The 18680-nt window shown below is 42.1% G+C and overlaps 1 protein-coding gene, 1 long non-coding RNA gene and 3 other non-coding genes across 11 annotated transcripts in view; 4 read left to right on the top strand and 1 right to left on the bottom strand.

The window, feature by feature from the left end:
* Positions 1–18680, top strand: part of TEX14 (testis expressed 14, intercellular bridge forming factor) — a 122159-nt gene that overhangs the window by 22150 nt on the left and 81329 nt on the right. For all 7 annotated transcript variants that reach the window (XM_049637764.1, XM_049637761.1, XM_049637758.1 and 4 more), the window contains exon 2: positions 7304–7440. In XM_049637764.1, the coding sequence (XP_049493721.1) occupies positions 7305–7440 (136 nt within the window). In that variant the 5' untranslated portion in view covers position 7304. The remainder of the gene's footprint in view (positions 1–7303; positions 7441–18680) is intronic.
* On the top strand, positions 4633–4796 carry LOC125927780 (U1 spliceosomal RNA). The gene has a single exon (XR_007459456.1). It is a non-coding gene; the product is annotated as a U1 spliceosomal RNA (small nuclear RNA).
* LOC125927450 (uncharacterized) lies at positions 7994–14397 on the bottom strand. Its single transcript, XR_007459344.1, has 3 exons — positions 14289–14397; positions 10060–10119; positions 7994–8414 (listed from the first exon to the last, which is right to left on the bottom strand). It is a non-coding gene; the product is annotated as an uncharacterized LOC125927450 (long non-coding RNA).
* Positions 10748–10963, top strand: LOC125927765 (small nucleolar RNA U3). Its single transcript, XR_007459444.1, has one exon. It is a non-coding gene; the product is annotated as a small nucleolar RNA U3 (small nucleolar RNA).
* On the top strand, positions 16029–16241 carry LOC125927764 (small nucleolar RNA U3). Its single transcript, XR_007459443.1, has one exon. It is a non-coding gene; the product is annotated as a small nucleolar RNA U3 (small nucleolar RNA).

Raw genomic sequence — 18680 nt, 5'->3', positions numbered from 1 at the left:
AGAATTACTTCCTTCAGGTAAATTAAAAGAAATTTCTGGGTCAAAAAATATGAGCATTTTTTGGCATGAGATGTATATAATTAGGGTTATTATTTTTTTTTTTTTTTGCTGTAAGTAATATTACAGTCATGTTACAGAATATTTAGGGGAAAAAATATTAGTCCATAGTTCTTTGATGACACTAACATAATTATATTAGTTTGCATTTTGGTGTATTTCCCTTAAGTCTCTTAAACTTAGAAATAGCTTTAGAAATAGCTTTTTTTTTTTTTTTTTTGAGAGAGAGAGAGACAGAGAGAGGAGAGAGAATCCCAAGCAGACTCTGCACTGTTAGCACAAAGCCCAACAAGGGGGCTTGAACTCACAAACAGTGAGATTATGACCTGAGCCAAAATCAAGACTCAGATGCTTAACTGACTGAGCCACCCAGGTGTCCCAGAAATAGTTTTAATCATATTATATATTCAATTTTGTATGCTGCTTTTATGGCATGCAACATTATATAATTTAGGCTTTCTTCTCATTCTTAACAAACTTGAAGTTAGTTTTATAATTAGCTATGAACCCTGAAATTAGAGATCTAGACTTTGAAAGATAAAAGAAAAGTTGTTTCTAAAGAACTTGAAAATATTTATCACATGTCACCTCTTCTCCCCACACCCACCCCCCAATAATTTAAGGCACTTCTTAAGATGACTGTAAAATAACAGGGAAAAAAACTATTAAAAATTACCCCAAGAGGTATGCCTGGCTGGCTCAGTTGGTAGCATATGTGACTCTTGATCTCAGGGTCGTGTTTTTGAGCTCCACTTTGGGTATGCAGTATACTTAAAAATTTATTTAATTAAATAAGTAAACAAATAAAATTAAAATTACCCCCAAAATCATCATTAATTACTTACAAAGATATATCTACAATGCTGTTCATATATATATGAACAGTGGCAATAAACTAGAAGCAATAGAATACTGATTATACAGTTATCTGTGACCCAGTATATATAGCAAAAGGATGGAAAACATAAAGCAGCACATGAAGTATAATCCTATTCAAATATATATTTATATTGATAAAAAAATTTTTTTTTAACGTTTATTTATTTTTGGGACAGAGAGAGAGCATGAATGGGGGAGGGGCAGAGAGAGAGGAAGACACAGAATCGGAAGCAGGCTCCAGGCTCTGAGACATCAGCCCAGAGCCTGACGCGGGGCTCGAACTCAGGGACCGCGAGATCGTGACCTGAGCCGAAGTCGGACGCTCAACCGACTGAGCCACCCAGGCGCCCTATATATTTATATTGAAATTAACCATGTTTAATATCAAAGTGTTAACAGTAATAATTTTGTAGTGTAATTGTGGGTTTTTAAAATTTAATGTTTATTTTTGAGAGAGAGAGAGAGACAGAGTGCGAGTGGGGGAGGGTCGGAGAGAGAGGGAGACAGAATCTGAAGCAGCTTCCAGGCTCTCAGCTGTCAGCACAGAGCCCCAAACGGGGCTCAAACTCACAAACCACGAGATCATGACCTGATCTGATCATGACCTGATCTGACCTGATCTGACCTGATCGGTTTGGACGCCTAATGGACTGAGACAGCCTTTTTTTTTTTTTTTTCTCCTCCAGCATCTAAATAGACTTTTATTTTTTCTTTTATTTGGACAGAAAAGAAAATTCATCAGCTTTCATTATAGTCTCCCTAAGTGTTGGAAACACATTAAACTCACCAATAGTGGACATTGTAGAAAAGCATCACAAATTAAAAATATATTTCTCCATGTGGTAAAAGTACTTTCAATCCAATTAAAGGAAACGGCGAAGGTATTTTGAAACACAGTTTTAAAATTTGGCCTACAATCCGTGGCATCGAATTCAAACCATAGGGCAAGGGGGATCATCACGAACGCAGGCTACAGGAATGGCATGGAGTTCAGGAGCATGCTGCCAGCAACACGTTTAATTAACTGAGTGTGAACAAGGAAAAAAGTCCCAAAGCCTGAGTAGAATAGATTTTGCATTTGTAAAAAAAAAAAAAAAAAAAAATGAGGGGGCTATGTAAACCAGGCTGCTGGAGGGGGATCATGTAACTCCAGGAATCACTCATTTCTTGTCTGTGGGAGATGGTCAGACCAGTGGAGCACCCTGGTAGAGGTCTCCCCTGGAGACACGCAGACCTGGGCTAAGAAGGAGCCCCAGATGTCATGGGAAATAATGGAGCCCTTGCTCCCTGTGGTTTAATTTTTTAAAAACACTTTTCTGCCTTTGGGGTGCCTGGGTGGCTCAGTCAGTTAAGTGTCTGACTCTTGATTTTGGCTCAGGTCATGATCTCATGGTTCCTGAGATCACAACCCTCATCTGGCTCTATGCAGACAGCGCAGGGCCTACTTGGGATTCTCTCTGTCTCTTTGCCCTTTGCCTGCTCAAGCAGTCTGTCTGTCTCTCTCTCTGCCTCTAAATAAGTAAATAAATAAATACAATTTAATAACACTTTTCCGCCTTTTCCAAATTATCTACAAGGGACATTTATCACAATTGTAATAGTTTAAAATACCCTCAGGGTGCCTGGGTGGCTCAGTTGGTTAAGCATCTGACTTTGGCTCAGGTCATGATCTGCGGTTTGTAAGTTCAAGCCCTGTATCGGGCTCTGTGCTGACAGCTCAGAGAATTGGATTCTGTGTCTGCCTCTCCCCCACTCACGCTCTGTCTCTCTCTCAAAAATAAATAAACGTAAAAAAAAATTTTTTAATGCCCTCAAAAATTTTAAACAAAGGAAAGCTTTTTACTTATTTTTTTTAATGTTTATTTTTGAGCAAGTGCTTGTGCCTGTGCACAAGAGGGGGAGGGGGAGAGAGAAAGGGAGACAGAGAATTCCAAGCAGGCTCCCACAGTCAGAGCAGAGCCCCATGCAGGGCTCAGACTGTGAGATCATGACCTGAGCTGAAATCAAGAGTTGGCTGCTTGATGAACTGAGCCACCCAGGTGCCCCAAAGCAAAGCTGTTTTATTTTTTTTTCAACGTTTTTTTTTTTTTTTTTTTTTGGGACAGAGAGAGACAGAGCATGAACGGGGGAGGGGCAGAGAGAGAGGGAGACACAGAATCGGAAACAGGAACAAAGCTGTTTTAAAATCACACGTACTGGGGTTCCTGGCTAGCTCAGTTGGTAGAGCATGCAACTGTTGCTTTCGGAGTTGTGAATTCAAGTTGCACGTTGGGCATAAGACTACTTAAAAAAAAATGAAGGGTAGCAGAATATGCCACCCCCAAATATGCCCACCTTGGCATAAGGATTCTTTTGAGCTAAAAGCACTTGAAAAACAGCATATAAGAAGAGGGTCCTGACCTACCCTTTTCTTCCTGAGATCAGGAAATAAAACTCCCATGTAAAAGATGTCTTCCCTATACCAGGGGATAAGAAATGTTCTCAGAAAAGGGGAGTCAGAATTCCTGAGAGAATTTTGTACAAACCTTGTTAAAAAGAATTCGTGTCTATCTATAACCTCCTCATTTATGTTACTTTTGCACAATTGCCTCTCCTTGTTCAATCTGATATGAAAGCATTTAGTTTTGCCATTTCTTTATTTCCTTATAAGAACTTCTGTGTCAGGCAAATTTCTGTTAAATTTCTAATGCTTTAATCCTGCTGACCTGTCTATGCCAATCTAATTCTCAGGCCCAGCCAGAGACGCTAACAGGGCAGAGGTAGAGTTTTGCCTCTCTACACCATGAAAGCCTTCAATACTACAGCTGTTGCAAACACGATGGTTTTGCCCAGAGCACCTGGTCAGCAGGGGCAGAAAGGATAACCTAATGTGCTATTTATTTTTGTTCTCTAAAAAGAAGGAGGGGCACTTGGTTTGTTATCAAATCCAGGCTGGTTGCTTTTTCCCTTTGTGTGGAAAATTGCAGGCTCAAATCATGGCGAAGCCATCTTTGGGTCCCCAACTACACAGGGCACCTAACCCTGGAATGTGGCCGGGGTGGAGGTGGAGAGGCTTGAGGCTGCATTTCACGTGTATTCTCTTATTCCGTCCTCACAGAAACCTTGTGAGGTAAAGGTAGGCAGGCAGTATTATTTCTTTACAATTTTGGGAAATGGAGGCTGAGGGAGACTGGGAGTATGACCTAGACCCTCAGTGGAACAGCAATTCAGACCAGCGTAACGGACCGTGCGATTTTCCCTCCCGGTGGCAAGCCACTGCCTCCCAAACTGCTCTGTCCTGCAGCACAGAATTTAGACTCGTGGCAGATGCAAGGCCGGAACCTTTGCGTACGCGCTTGGGAAGGCAAGGATTTTAAAATCTAACCAGCTACACCCGCGGGTGACAGTCTTTTGAATCGTTGCGAAGAATAGCTAAAATGAATTTTTCCGTTTCTCTAACAAGTGGAGTGACGTCAATAGTGACGACAAGTGACAAGAGGCGGGCATATGGAGATGAAGGGTGAGGTGACTGCGTGTTGGAGCTCATTTTTCACGAGGCAGAATTTCCACTAAATATCCACTGGCGTGTTCTGGTCAGTGTCATGTGAACAATGCCATAGTTTCGAACCAAGGGCCTAAAGAACTTGGAATATAATTGACCATGACTGTATAGTGTGTTGAGGATGAGGGTGAAGTACCAGGCAAGTGTCAGAATTCATACTTACCTGGCAGGGGAGATACCATGATCATGAAGGTGGTTTTCCCAGGGCGAGGCTCACCCATTGCACTCCGGATGTGCTGACCCCTGCGATTTCCCCAAATGTGGGAAACTCGACTGCATAATTTGTGGTAGTGGGGGACTGCGTTCGCGCTTTCCCCTGGTGAAAGTCCTAAAAGCAGAATTGTCATCTGGGCTATAGTTTCTCTTTCTTGCCTGCTGTGTATGGCTTGGTGGTGTGTGTTACATGTAAGTTTTAGGAGTATCTAGGTGAAGTCAGTAGTTTAGGTTTCCATTTCAGGTCATGATATTATGGAAATGACATGTTACAAAAAGATGCTTGAAATAAGTTTTGTCCTGTTCATTCACGCATGCAAATTTCAGTGATTAGTGTTCTAGTGTTGGGATGTTGATTATTCTGCAAAGGAACATGGACAGCAAGGTTAAAGAGCTGGATAAAAGCTGTCTTACCTTGCTCCTGCAGTGCTGATTCCACACCTTATATAGGCTTTAAGGTCCACTACTTCCTAGAGACTATTTTTTGACAGTAAGCTCTGGTGGTTACTGGAAAAAAAGGAAGACTAGAAATACTAAGGGAATGAATGTCAATCCATGCTTCAGTTCTCAAGGGATGTATGTGTTCTGGAGTTTTAAGAAAAAATAATCCTGTGACACTGAAGTGAGTCTCAGGGTTTTTACTTATGTTTTATTTGAACTTATTATGTTAAGAATGTAGTCATGTATTAGTGTAAATGCAATTATATAAAAAATAACTTTAGAGAGATCAAAAACCATTAAGATGACTATTATTAAGGGGGCATCTGGTTGGCTCAGTGGGTTAAGCATTCAACTCTTGATCTCACCTCAGGTCTTTGTTATTGTTGTTGTTGTTTGTTTTGTTTTTAATGTTTTTTTATTTATTTTTGAGAGAGAGAGAGCACGAACAGGGGAGAGGCAGAGAGAGGGAGACACAATCTAAAGCAGGCTTGGGGCTCTGAGCTGTCAGCACAGAGCCTGATGCAGGGCTCAAACCCATGAACCGTGAGATCATAACCTGAGCTGGTCAGACGCTTAACCGACTGAGCCACCCAGGTGCCCCGAGCTCGGGTCTTGATCAGGGTCATGAGTTCAAGCCCCATGTTGGGCTCCTCAGTGTGGAGCCTACTTAAAAAAAAAAAAAAAAAAAAAGATGGCTACTAAAGAAAAGGAAAAAAACAAAACAAAACAGGAAATAACACCTATTGATGAGGATCTGGAAAAACCAGACCCCTTGTATAACTGTGGTGAGAATGTAAAATGGTATAGCCAGTATAGAAAACAGTTCCTCAGAAAATTAAACAGAGTTACCACGTGATCTAGCCATCCCATTTCTTTGGTATATACCCAAAAGAATTGAAAACAGGGGTGCCTGGCTGGCTCAGAAGAGCATGCGACTTTTGATTTTGGGGTCATGAGTTTGAGCCCCACAGTGAGTGTAGAGATTACTAGAAAAATAAGTTTAGAGTAAAAGAAAAAGAATTTAAAATGAGATTTGAAGAGAGATTTGTACACCCATGTTCATAGCAGCGTTATTTACAATAGCCAACAGTAGAATCGGCCCAAATGTCCATTGATGGATAAATAAGCAAAACATTGTATATACACACAGTGGAATATTATTCACCCTTAAAAAGGAAAGAAATTCTTAGATAAGCTTCCTGGATGGTGAAAACCTACTGAATGTGTTAGCCTTCTTGGCTTTTTCTTTTGCTTTACCTCTTTCACACCCTCTATGTCTCTCCATACAAGAAACAGTTATGCCCCTGATGTGCATGTTGTCAATTCATGTAGTTGCGGATTCCCTCTAATCCACTGTCCATGGAGCATCAACATGATACCTCTTGTCTGGCCCCTGCTAGACCAAGCATTTGTGATGGCAGAGATCCAATTTTAGGTGTCTTACACAGTACCTGTCACGTTTGAGACACATGGTAGGTATACCACAAACACTTGATTGTATATGATGGTCAGGTGTGGTTGCAACACATGGAAACTTAAAATTTCTCTGCACGGATCTTATTAGGAGATACTAACAGCTAACAGCTAACAGCTGTTATATATAACAGCTAACAACTACACAGAGCTAGCTTGGTGCCAGGCACATTTCTAAGCACTTTACACATATTAGCTCATTTAAACCTCTTAGCAAACCTCTGGTTATTATTATCTCCATTTACAGATGAAGAAATTGAGGCCTATCAGGGTTAAATAATTTCTTCAAGGTTACAGTTAAGGAGGTGACAGGGCCAGGACCAGAGCTTCGGAGTCTGAACTGTGAACTTAACCCACTACAGTATACTCTCTACATCCCAACACAGTAACTGCATTTGTGTACTAACCTTTCAAAGTTAATAGGCTCTTAGTTAATGATACAACAAACATATATATTTCTAATTTTACTTCAGGAGTCATCACTTTTTAGTCCTGGGAATTAGTGCTAAATATATTGTTTTTCAATTTCACCAGTAACTGAGAATAAAATTAATCTTGTAGGGTTTCAGTAATTGTTTCCCTAATCCTGTTAATTATAAATGAAAGTAGACAAAAAGTGAAAGAAATGTGAAAGAATCTAAGTTGTGTGCTTGCATTTCTGATTCAGTTAAAATAGCATGTTGCTTTCTTTTGAAACAGGATGTCTAGGGCTGTTCATCTTCCAGTCCCCTGTCCTGTTCAACTTGGTTCCTTAAGAAATGACTCCTTGGAAGCTCAGCTTCATGAGTATGTCAAACAAGGGAACTATGTGAAAGTGAAGAAGATTCTTAAGAAAGGTAAGCACTGTACTGAAATTGCAGCACATTTCTCTCTCTCTCTTTTTTTTTTTTTTTTGTTTATTTTTGAGAGAGACAGCAGGAGCTGGGGGAAAAGGTAGAGAAAGAGAGGGACAGAGGATTTGAAGGGGTCTCTGCGCTGATAGCAGAGTCTGATGCGGAGCTCAAATTCACAAACAGTGAGATCATGATCTGAGCCAAAGTTGGACGTTTAACCGACTGAGCCACCCAGGTGCCTTGGTCCACATTTCTGAATAGTGTTGGAAGGAAAATCATAAAACTCGGAGTTCTTGGAGAAATAGAAAGTTAAATTTAGAGATGAGATGTTCTCTACCAGTGCAATCATATTGCTCAGTAGAGGTTTTAAATTGTTTTTGGAGACTGTTTTGTTTTGTACTAGGGAACCATAAGTCTTCCAACTATTAGACTCCTAAGATTTCTCCTCAGGCCCCCAGCCACCCACTTTTTTTTTTTTTCAATAAAGTTTGTTTATTTATTTATTTTGTATTTTTTAAGCTATTGCCACACACAACACACCCACTTTTAATTCTACCTGATTAACTTTTCTTCTTCTTAAAAAAAAATTTTTTTTTAACGTTTATTTATTTTTTTGAGAGACAGAGAGACAGAGTACGAGTGGGGGAGAGGCAGAGAGAGAGAGGGAGACACAGAATCAGAAGTGGGCTTCAGGTTCTGAGCTGTCAGCGCAGAGCCCAATGCAGGGCTCGAACTAATGGACAGAGAGATCATGACCTGAGCCAAAGTTGGACACCAAACCGACTGAGCCACCTAGGCGCCCCAACTTTTCTTTAATCTACATCATCTGATGGAGTCTTCTGAAGCCTGTGGTGGAGTGAGGAGACCGGCTTTCACAGTTCTCTTCCCCCTTTGCTCCTCCAAGGCCCTTGGTGCTTTTGGTTTCCAGGGTTTTTTGTTTGTTTGTTTGTTTTGCTGGATGCTATAGGCAGCTCTGCCTACAAGGGAGATGGAAATAGATGTAGCTCAGGCAATCTTCAAAAGAACAAACACACACTAAACCATACATGGACAAAATCACTGCTGGTATTTGTCCTCTATCTACAGATCCAGACCTGCTTTTTTTAGAGTAACTAGAAGTCCTGCTGAATTCCCCCCTCTCCCTACTTAGTATAAAGGGAGAGGTTTATGAAGCTTCTCTCAGCTGGTTTGTGAGACAGTCAGGATGACCTAATTTCCCTGCAGTGTTTCTCCTATTTGCTTTAACGGCATTCCTGAGGACTTCCAGAAAGGTAACTCCCAATTTTTGCAGGATCCAACTATCCCACAAAATAATTCACCCAGAAGGTTCTCAGACATTTCCATGTATCAGCCCTAGAGTCTACAGATGACATAGCTGACAGTGAATTCAATAATTTATTTGAAAGGTCCTGTTGGTTTTCCCCGTCAAAATTTTGCATTTTATTCCATAACACATTCATGTGTTTGTTAACATAAAAATGGATGTTTAGGATAGGTATGCTATGACTCCTAGTGTCTGTCTATCCACACTCTCCAGTGTGGGAAGCAGAATATTAGAACGTTTATTATATCTTAGACATCTGAACGTCCTGCATCTTCAAATTCTTGACACTATGCTACAGCAGGAGATGGGGTTGACAGGTGTAACTGGATATGAAACAGGACTTCATCTGTGTCTGGGAATTTCATCTAAAGCCTCAGAGTAGAGAACAAGGGGTGACAAGTTCCTCCACAGTCTCAAGCAGGGCTTCTTAGGAGATAGCCAAAATAGTCCTTGGACCTTAAACTCCATCACCCACCTCGGGCCTATCTAGGAGAAGGCAGTGGGGTAGTGGTGGGGTATCAGTGGAAAAGATTCCCTAAAAGGCATTCATAGGAATAGAAAACTGTGGTTTTTTTCCCCTCCTTCCCAGCTTCAAGCCAAGTAAGAGGCCCTTCAGGTGAATTTCATGCAGAGAACTGTAGCACTTGCAAGCAGGATAGCTGGGAGCCTTTGTCTCAGCCTCCTGAACAGTTTAGACGTCAGCCCACACCAGCTGTCACCAAGGTGGTGTGAAGAGAACCTGGCATGTGACCTGGAATTTAGGGGTCAGGAGGATTGTCATCTGCCTCCTTCCTGGAGCTGCTCTTGATGGTTGGGTAAGCATGAGAAGCCAGCAGTTGGATTAGCTACACTACAGAGCATTCTGTTAGAAGTGGTTAGATGAGATAAACCTGATGGTCATATTAGTCATATTAGTATGAAGCACTGAAAAATGTGGTTGATTAAGAAAGCCATGGGCATGGCCACATGGCACTGTGCTTCCTAGCATCCTGGAAGATACGGGGCAGAAGCATTTTTACAACAGAGTTAAGTGATAAAAACAGTTAACACACATTCGTATATAAGGTGTGTTCTTTGAGGAGAAACTGGGAGTAACTTTTGCCACAGTAAGTGGGTAGGCTGTTTCTGAGATTTACATACAAATCAGGAATACAAATCATTCACTACTGAACTACTTTGAGGGACGATGTACTCAGTGCTTTATTAGAGAAATTGATTTGATTGGAGACTAGACTTCCTGAGGAAGACCACTATGGCTTACCAGAAAGAATCCAGACTTAATTTAGTACCAGACATACCTAGGTTCCAACAACAGTGGTTCGTTCCCCCAGCTGTGTAACTGATGTTATAGCCTGCATCTGTAAGAACGAGAAAATAATGACACCTTTCTTCAGTTGTTTAGAGGATGAAACGAAACAACGGATTGAAATGCCTGTCATCAAGTAGGCATTCAATAAATCATCATGGTTATGATTACTATTATGTGGTAGTAGAAGTGTACACTGGTTCTTAATTCTGCTTCTATCTCCTCGCTGCCTCTTCCCCCCTCTTCTCTCTTTCGAGGCAAAGGAAACCTGGCCTCCTCAAGTCAGCGGGACTGTAGCAAGCAAGAGGCAGTGCAACGCTAACCAGTGGCCTAAACACCGTTTTCTTAGCCTGTAGTGGGGCGGCGCGACCCGACTGGGACCCATTTTGTGCCTGGTGCGGTGGGCGGGGTAATACAGTTCCCTCTGGGCTGGAGTCGGCAGCATGCAGCGTGTGATTGGCTGCTAGGAAGCCGCATGTTAATAAGGCTTGTTACTGTTTTAAGTGTTTCTGGAAGATTTCCAGGCAAAAACTGGTATTTTGAACTTTGTCATTTGCCTGAATTGTTATGAAATAGAAAACAAAATGTATTTAAATAGGCAAATGAATTGACAAAAATGTCGCCATGACTACAAAGTATGTGACTGTCATAGACCTGCAAGAGGCAGCAGATTGGAGGCTAAGACTATACTTTCAGGGATCGTTTCTATAGTTCGTTACTAGAGAAGTTTCTCTGAATGTGTAGAGTACTCGGAACCACGAGGAGGAGGTGTAGTATCCTTTCCTGAGCGTGAAGTTGACTCTGGGTGTTGTTTACAACTGCCTTTTGTCGTTGATGATCGTTCTTCTCTTCTTTTCCTGGGGAGAGAAAGACGGAAAGGGTACTGTCTGAGTGGTTCCTTGTTGACTAAGTATCTCAGGAGCAAGCTTTGCTGTCTGTTGCTCCAAACAGTGTTTTTAGTTGTGGTGGTTGGTAACTGGTTTAGCGGTTACATAGGGCTTTTTGGGCTTGGGGTTTTTTTTTTTTGTTTTTGTTTTTTTTTTTTTTTAATTTTAACTCATGTATGGCTATGTGTTTTTAGAGAGCGTTTTTTTTGTGTGTGTGTGTACGTTTGTATTTGTTTTTCTACACCTTTTCTGCACTGGTTTTTTTCAACTTTCTTGAGGTAGGTATTAAGCCTTCCAAACTAATTTCTGAAGGACCCAATTTTTAAGTTTCTTAGTTTGTGTTACTTTCTGGGTCTTTTGATTTTCATTACTAAATTTTGTATTAAATACTTTGTGTGTTTTAGTTTTCAAGAGTATTTTTTAAAGATTTGTTATAATTGACATAAACGTTTGTTTCTATACAACGTGATTGTGCATTTGTCTATATTGCAAAATGATAACCACAGTGTTTAATTAACATCTGTCACTATACATACAGAAATTTTTCTTGTGATGAGCATTTTTTTTGTTTTTAAAGATTTTAAGTAATCTCTATGCCCAAGGTGGGGCTCAGACTCAGGACACTGAAGGATCAAGAGGCACATACTGTACCCGCTCTACCCAGGGCCAGCCAGGTACCACATGATGAGCACTTTCAAGATATACTCTGTTAAGGGCGCTTTGATGGCTTGATTTTGGCTCGGGTCATGATCTTGCGGTTTGTGAGTTCCAGCCCCACCCTCCATCCCCCCACCAGGCTCCATGCTGAATGAGGAGCCCTGGTTGGGATTCTCTTTCTCCCTTTCTCTGCTTGTTCTCTCTCTCCCCAAATAAATAAACTTTTTTTTTTTTTTTTTTTTTTTTTTTTTTAAGTAAAGTAAGAAAAAAACAACCCTTCCTGGGGCACCTGGCTGGCTCAGTTGGAGGAGCAGGTGACTCTTGATCTCAGAGTCTCAAGTTCGAGCCCCATGTGGAATGTAGAAAAGAAATAAAACCTTAAAATGATCTGGCAGTTTGTGAGTTCGAGCCCCACACAGAGCCTGCTTGGGATTCTTTCCCTCTCCTCTCTCTCTGCCCTTCCCTCACCCTTGCTCTCTCTCTCAAAATAAACTCTACTTTTTTTTTTTTTAAGTTATTTATTTATTTTGAGAGAGAGGGAGAAAGAGCTCGAAAGGGGCAGAAAGAAAGGGAGAGAGAATACTGAGCAGGCTCTGCACTATCAGCATGGAGCCTGATGGTGGGGCTCAAACTCATGAACCCTGATGTCATGAGCTGAGCCGAAGTCTGATGCTTGAACAACTGAGCCACCTAGGCACCCCAACTTAAAAAAATGTAAAAAAAAAAAAAAAAGTTTGAAAGGGAACTTGGTCTCTGCTTGGGGAATGGATTAGATAGAGAAGGGCAATGGTGAGTATAGGCTAAGCTCTGTCCATCTGAAAGATGATCACTCGACCAGCCAGGGAGGTGGTAGTGGTGAAGAAAAGTGGAGGAATCTGAGAGGTATTTGGGGGATAAATCATCAGCCTTATGACAGGTTGGTGTGAAGGAAGCTGTCAGAAATGACCCTTGTTTTCTGGTTTGTGCTCCTGGTGGGGTAGACAGTGATACCATCACCAAGGCAGGGAACTGGAAGAGGCCTGGTTTTAGGAAGCAGACGAGTAGTTTAGTCATGTTGAGTTCAAGGTGCTTTTGAGACATTCAATTCAAGATGTCAGTCAACTAGATGTCAGGTAAGCAGATCTACAGCTGGGGTCTGGTGTCTGCTATGTGCTGTATGTGAGTCAGACCTCTTGGATTGAAACCTGGTCTGGCATTGTCTCTCAGCAAACAGAAGTTTCTTAAGTTCAGTGTGCCTCCATTTCTTTGTAGAACAGAAGTAATAACAATAACACCCCTCATACAGGTATTGTAGACAATAAATAAAGTACTTTGAAATTATCAGAGTTAGAAGGGACTATCAAAGCAGGTCATTTAGTCCAATTCCTTATTTCAACATTTTATAGTTAAAGGTTATGTTTCTTTTTCTCCCCCCACTACCTTTATCTCACTCTTGTACTCAGAAGTGGGGTGTTTCTGTGTGTGTGTGTGTGTGTGTGTGTGTGTGCGTGTATGTGTGTATCACATGGGTGTGAGATATGCAGGGCGAAGTCTCAGCTTCCTCCAGGGAGGCCTACCTTGTCTGAGTACCCAGTTGATGACTCGCTAAGTCTACTGAAGACAAACTGCCGTTAGTTAGTAATCTCTTTGAGGACAGGAGTTTGGGGTGTCATTTTCTTTTTGATCTGTCACAGAGTTGCCCAGAACTGTTCACTGGGCAAACAATACATGGCTGTTGTCTGTCAGGAAATGACCAGAGGGCCTTCAGGTCAGGATATCCTGTATCCTTAGCCTTTTTCTTTTTGTAGCACTTCTGACGAGTAAGCCAACTCCCATCAGTGGTTCATTCCCAGCCACCCTTTCTCAGGAGTGACAGCCCTATCATTTGCTTCCTTAGCATCTGTAAGAAATGCCTAAAAGTGATGTGTCACTGCTCCTCAGTGCACCTGGATTCCCCCTTTTTTTCCCTTTGCAACTTCTGCACCCCCTACGCCACCCCCCAGTACTTCTGCCTATTTCTCTCCTTATGGGTTTACTTTAGCTAGGTCAGTTTATTGAGTTTACCTAGTTCTAGTCTTACGCAAAACACAAAGAGCCTCTCGTGTGAATTACTGGAAGGAGATAAGGATTTACAAGATACAGAAAGGTACAATGTCAGTGCTGAAGGCAGCAGGAGACAGCCTTCTGGCCTTGGTGAGCCACTTAACATTTGTTTCCTTGAACTCTTAGGGTTATTTCCAAGATTAAATTGGATGATCTATGTAAAAGGGTTTAGTAGAAGGTCTGGAACATCGTAAAGTAGTGGAGAAATGATAGGCTTTTTTTGTTTTGTTTTGTTTTTGTGTTTTTGTTTCTTTTTTTAACAAATAAGAAATCACATTTAAGTCTGGGTTTTTTGGAGGGGAAGAGTAGAGGTTTGTAACCTGTCAGACTCACCTGGCAACTTACTTAAAAAAAAAAAATCTAAGGGGCACCTGGGTGGCTCAGTCGGTTAATCGTCTGACTTCAGCTCAGGTCATGATCTCATGATCTCACGGTTTGTGAGTTCGAGCCCGCATTGAGCTCTGTGCTGACAGCTCGGAGCCTGGAACCTACTTTGGATTCTGTGTCTCCCTCTCTCTCTGCCCCTCCCCCACTCATGCTCTGTCTGTCTCTCTCAAAAATAAATAAACATTAAAAAAAAAAAACTAAGACTTACTTAGGTTGAGGGGTGTAATGCCCCCAATTTCGAATCCGAGAGACCACCAAGGAGCCGATACCGATGCAAACGCATGAGGGTTTATTTGCAAGCTCGAGCTTGGGCCCAACTATACCCGACACAGTGGAGCAGGGACTTGGACTCCTAGGTTAAGAGGCAGGCGTAGCAGTTTTATGGGGGCCAGTGGCCAATGAGATTGTAACACACACAGAAAGTTGCACATTCATGTCAGTCCACACGCAGGTGGCCAATTGAATTACAATTTACCCTATAGTAACTGTTTGAACTAGCCTATCACTCTGGTCAGAATTGGTGCACAAGTTTAGCGAGCAAAAGGCGGGACTTACATTCTTTGGCGGTTAGGGGTTCCGCATTCCTAAATGAGCCAGTTTCCAGTAAGGGTGTGCTCAGCGGCTTGACTAGGGTGGGGGAGTGTCTTAAGCAATAAGTAGGTCATATGGGGGTTATACATGAGATGGTGGGTGTAGCACAAAATGGAGTTAGTCTTGCTCTGCTTGTCTGGGGTAGGGGATTTTTGTTAAATTTCTTGGGTCCCACAAGGGGCAGTTGGGTAGCTCAGTTGGTTAAGTGTCCCACTCTTGATCTGAGCTCAGGTCTTGATCTCAGTGTGGTGAGTTCAAGCCCTGCATTTGTGCTCCCCACTAGACCTGGAGCCTACTTAAAAAAAAAAAAAAAATTATTTAGGTGGATTTATTTATTAATACTGAGCTGCACTGGGAAGAAAGCTAAAAATAGGCTGTGATCTGTCTAGACAGACCTGATGGTATGTGAAATAAAGGTGATACAATTTAAGATTTAAAAAAATTCAAACAGGGGCGCCTGGGTGGCTCAGTCGGTTAAGCGGCGGACTTGGGCTCAGGTCATGATTTCACGGTCTGTGAGTTCGAGCCCCGCGTCGGGCTCTGTGCTGACAGCTCAGAGCCTGGAGCCTGTTTCAGATTCTGTGTCTCCCTCTCTCTGACCCTCCCCTGTTCATGCTCTCTCTGTCTCAAAAATAAACGTTAAAAAATTAAAAAAATTCAAACAATACAAAAATATACAAAATTACCAATTAAAGCAGACCTCTCCTTCCCTAAAGTCCCCGAAGTAACCACACTACAGTCGTTACTTTTTTCCTAATTAAAAAAAAAAAATTGGAGGGAAAAAACTTTTTTCAAAATAAACTAATACGTTCCCCATTTAAGACTGGCCTGGATACATTGTTTTGAAAAGCTACCCAGGTGAATCTGATAAGTGCCCCTCAGGTCCACACTCAAGTGAGTAACCAGCAGCCCGTCTCAAAGTAAAAATGTCAAATTAACCTACCTATTAGCTTTCGAAATTTCGGATCTTAGAGGCTTAAAAAATTAAAAAAAAAAAAAATCCCACCCACAGACCCTGCGTGTCGTACTTGAGATGCAAATATTAACTGGCGCGCCAAGCGCACCTAGTCTCCAACTAGTCCGGAAGTGCTTGTGTGTAATTTAGAGTCAGAAAGACAAGAGCTTCTGATTGGCTGTCAATCCGTAATAGGTTAATTACAAACTAAAAGGCTTAGCATCTTAAAGAAAAAGCCTCATAAGAGTATTCAGAATTTTTTTTTAAATGTGGCGTATGAAACAATACTTTGGAAATATGTTTATGTGGTATTTCTCAACCAGGAGGAACGTGGAAAAATGTCCCCATCAGCGTAAAGTGGACGGCTGCTATAGACCCAGTAAAGATTGGGGGCCAGAAGCCAAGACTATACTTTCAGGGATCATTTCTATAGTTTGTTACTAGGGAAGTTTCTCTGAACGTGTAGAGTACCCGAAACCACGAGGAGGAAATGCAGTGTCCTTTCCTGGGCGTGAAGTTGATACTGGGCGTTGTTTTTGCAGCTACCCTTTGTCGTTGATGATCGTTCTTCTTCTCTTCGGAGAAGGAAGAGGGAAAGGATGCAGTCTGAGTGGTTTCTACTAGCGTAATTAAGTATATGCAACATTTCTTAACTTTTGCATTTGGGGTTTTTTTTGGTAGTTTTTTTTTTTTTTTGAGTTGGTTACTGTGGTTGTAGATTTCTAACCAGGCTGTTTAATTTTTACGTGCAGTCGCTCCTTCCTGTTACTTTCAAGTTTTTTTTTTTTTTTTTTTTTTTTAATGCTCACTTATATTTTAAGGCGGGTGGGCGGATGTAGAATCCGAAGCAGGCTTGAGCTGCCAGCACAGGTCCCGTGGTGGAGTTCGAATTCAGGAACGGTGAGCTCTGAGCTCGCGTCCTCAGCCAAAGTTGAATGTTTAGGCGACTGAGCCATCCCCAGGCGCCCCTAGTTGTTTTTGTGTGTGTGTGTGTGTGTGTGTGTGTGTGTGTGTGATTGTGTTAGATTAAATGGAAAGATTTGCCCTTAAGCCTTTGTGAGAACTCAATTTTCCTTGTCATCCTAAAGTTAGTAGTATGCTATTAAAAGAATGACTTAGTGCCCTGTGTAGCATAAAGTGACTAACACCTTGTTGGCAATTAGCGGCAGGAGTTGGGGTGCAAATGTGAGGCCAGGTTAGGCACCTACCTTCTGCATTCATCTACATGGGAGGAGGATGGTGGTGGTGATGGAGAAAGAGAAATTGTTCAGATCTGAAAGATATTTGAGTAATATTGGCAGAATTGGGGGGATTGGCTCAATGTAGGTATGAGTGAGAGGGGCTATTAAGGATAATTATCAGGGGCGCCTGGGTGACTCAGTCAATAAAGCATCTGACTTCGGTGCAGGTTATGGTCTCGCAGTTTGTGAGTTCAAGCCCTGCGTTGTTGGCCTTGGTGCTGGTAGCTCAGAGCCTGGAGCCTGCTTTGGATTCTGTTTCCCTCTTTCTCTCCCCCTACCCCCTCTCTCAAAAATAAACATTTAAAAAATAAAAAATATAAAAAAGGACAATTGTCAGGATTTATGACTTGTGCAAATGGGTTCCTTGTGTTAAGATGGGGAGAGTGGAAGAAGAACTGAATTAGGTAGGGCAGTGGGGTGGGAAGTGATGATAGAATTCAGTTTAGGGCACATTTAGGAGAGATTTCTGACCTTTAACACATGAATGGCATAAGGGACAGCCAGACAGGTGGAAGGGAAACCACATGAGCCGTGCTTGACCAAAGCCAAGGAAGGGGAGTGGGGACAGAGAAATGTGTAGAAAGCAGATGAGAGATTAAGAGGCAGTTAGAAAGGTATCCATGGCATTTAATGGTGACTTTCTTGGTCTTGTGATAGAGAAACTGTTTTGGGATGAGCTGATCAGTGAAGGGGTGGGAGGGCTTGCCACTAAATGGGTGTAAAGAGCTCCCAGAAGAAAATCAAGCTGTGATGGAGAGTATAGAGGTAGATGTGCATTTAGCTGGGGGGTGAAGGGGGTGGTGAGGGGGGCGGCAGGTAGGGGTGAGGGGGTTGGGGAGTGAGGGAGGTGGGGGTGGGGGTGGGGGTGGGGGTATATGGGATATAGATGGGGTTTAATTAAAGATGGGAGAACAAGTCTGAGTGCAGATGGAAGGATTGAGTAGAGCAGGAGAAATTGAGATTTAGGAGAGAGCCGCTCCCAGTGGGCAGCCAGAGTTGATGGGGAGTGCAGGTGTAGGTGGTTTGTCCCTGTAGTGAGACCACACTGAGGGTTTTTCAACTGCTAGCTTCAAGTTCTGGGCCAAGTGTGAGGCAAAATCATTGCTGAGGTAGGCTGATGAGGAGGGTTGAGAATAGAGTTGAGAAAAAGGAAGGAACGAAGGGTATTTGGCTGGCTCAGTCGGTAGAACATGAGACTCTTGATCTCAGGATTGTGAGTTCAAGCCCCACTTTGGGTGTAGAGATTACTCAAAAATAAAATCTTAAATTTTTGTTTTAATGTTTATTTTTGAGAGAGAGAGAGAGAGAGAGAGAGAGCAGCAAAGGGGCAGAGAGATGAAACACAGAATCTGAAGCAGGCTCCAGGCTCTGAACTGTCAGCACAGAGCCCGACTCAGGACTCAGACTCACGAACTGTGAGATCATGACCTGAGCCAAAGTTGGACACCCAACCAACTGAGCCACCCAGGCGCCCCTTAAAAATAAAATCTTAAAAAAAAAAAAAAAAAAAGGGAGGACTGAAGTAATCATTCCAGGGTGCAGGTGTGGAAAAGGTACCTCCTGAGGGGCACCTCGCTGGCTCAGTTGGTGGAGTACAATGGGTAAAGAGATAACTTAAAAATAAAATTAAAAAGAAAGAGGGGATGCCTGGGTGGCTTAGTTGGTGGAGCATCTCTCTCGCTCTTTTTTTTTTTTTTTTTAAATTTTTTAACGTTTATTTATTTTTGAGAGACAGAGCACAAGTGGGGGAGGGGCAGAGAGAAGGAGACACAGAATCCGAAGCTGACTCCAGGCTTTCAGCTGTCAGCACAGA

Source organism: Panthera uncia, chromosome E1 (genome assembly GCF_023721935.1).
Source record: "Panthera uncia isolate 11264 chromosome E1, Puncia_PCG_1.0, whole genome shotgun sequence".
Lineage (NCBI taxonomy): Eukaryota > Metazoa > Chordata > Mammalia > Carnivora > Felidae > Panthera > Panthera uncia.
Note: the sequence above shows the minus strand (reverse complement) of the source record. Positions and strands in the feature narration are given on the sequence as shown.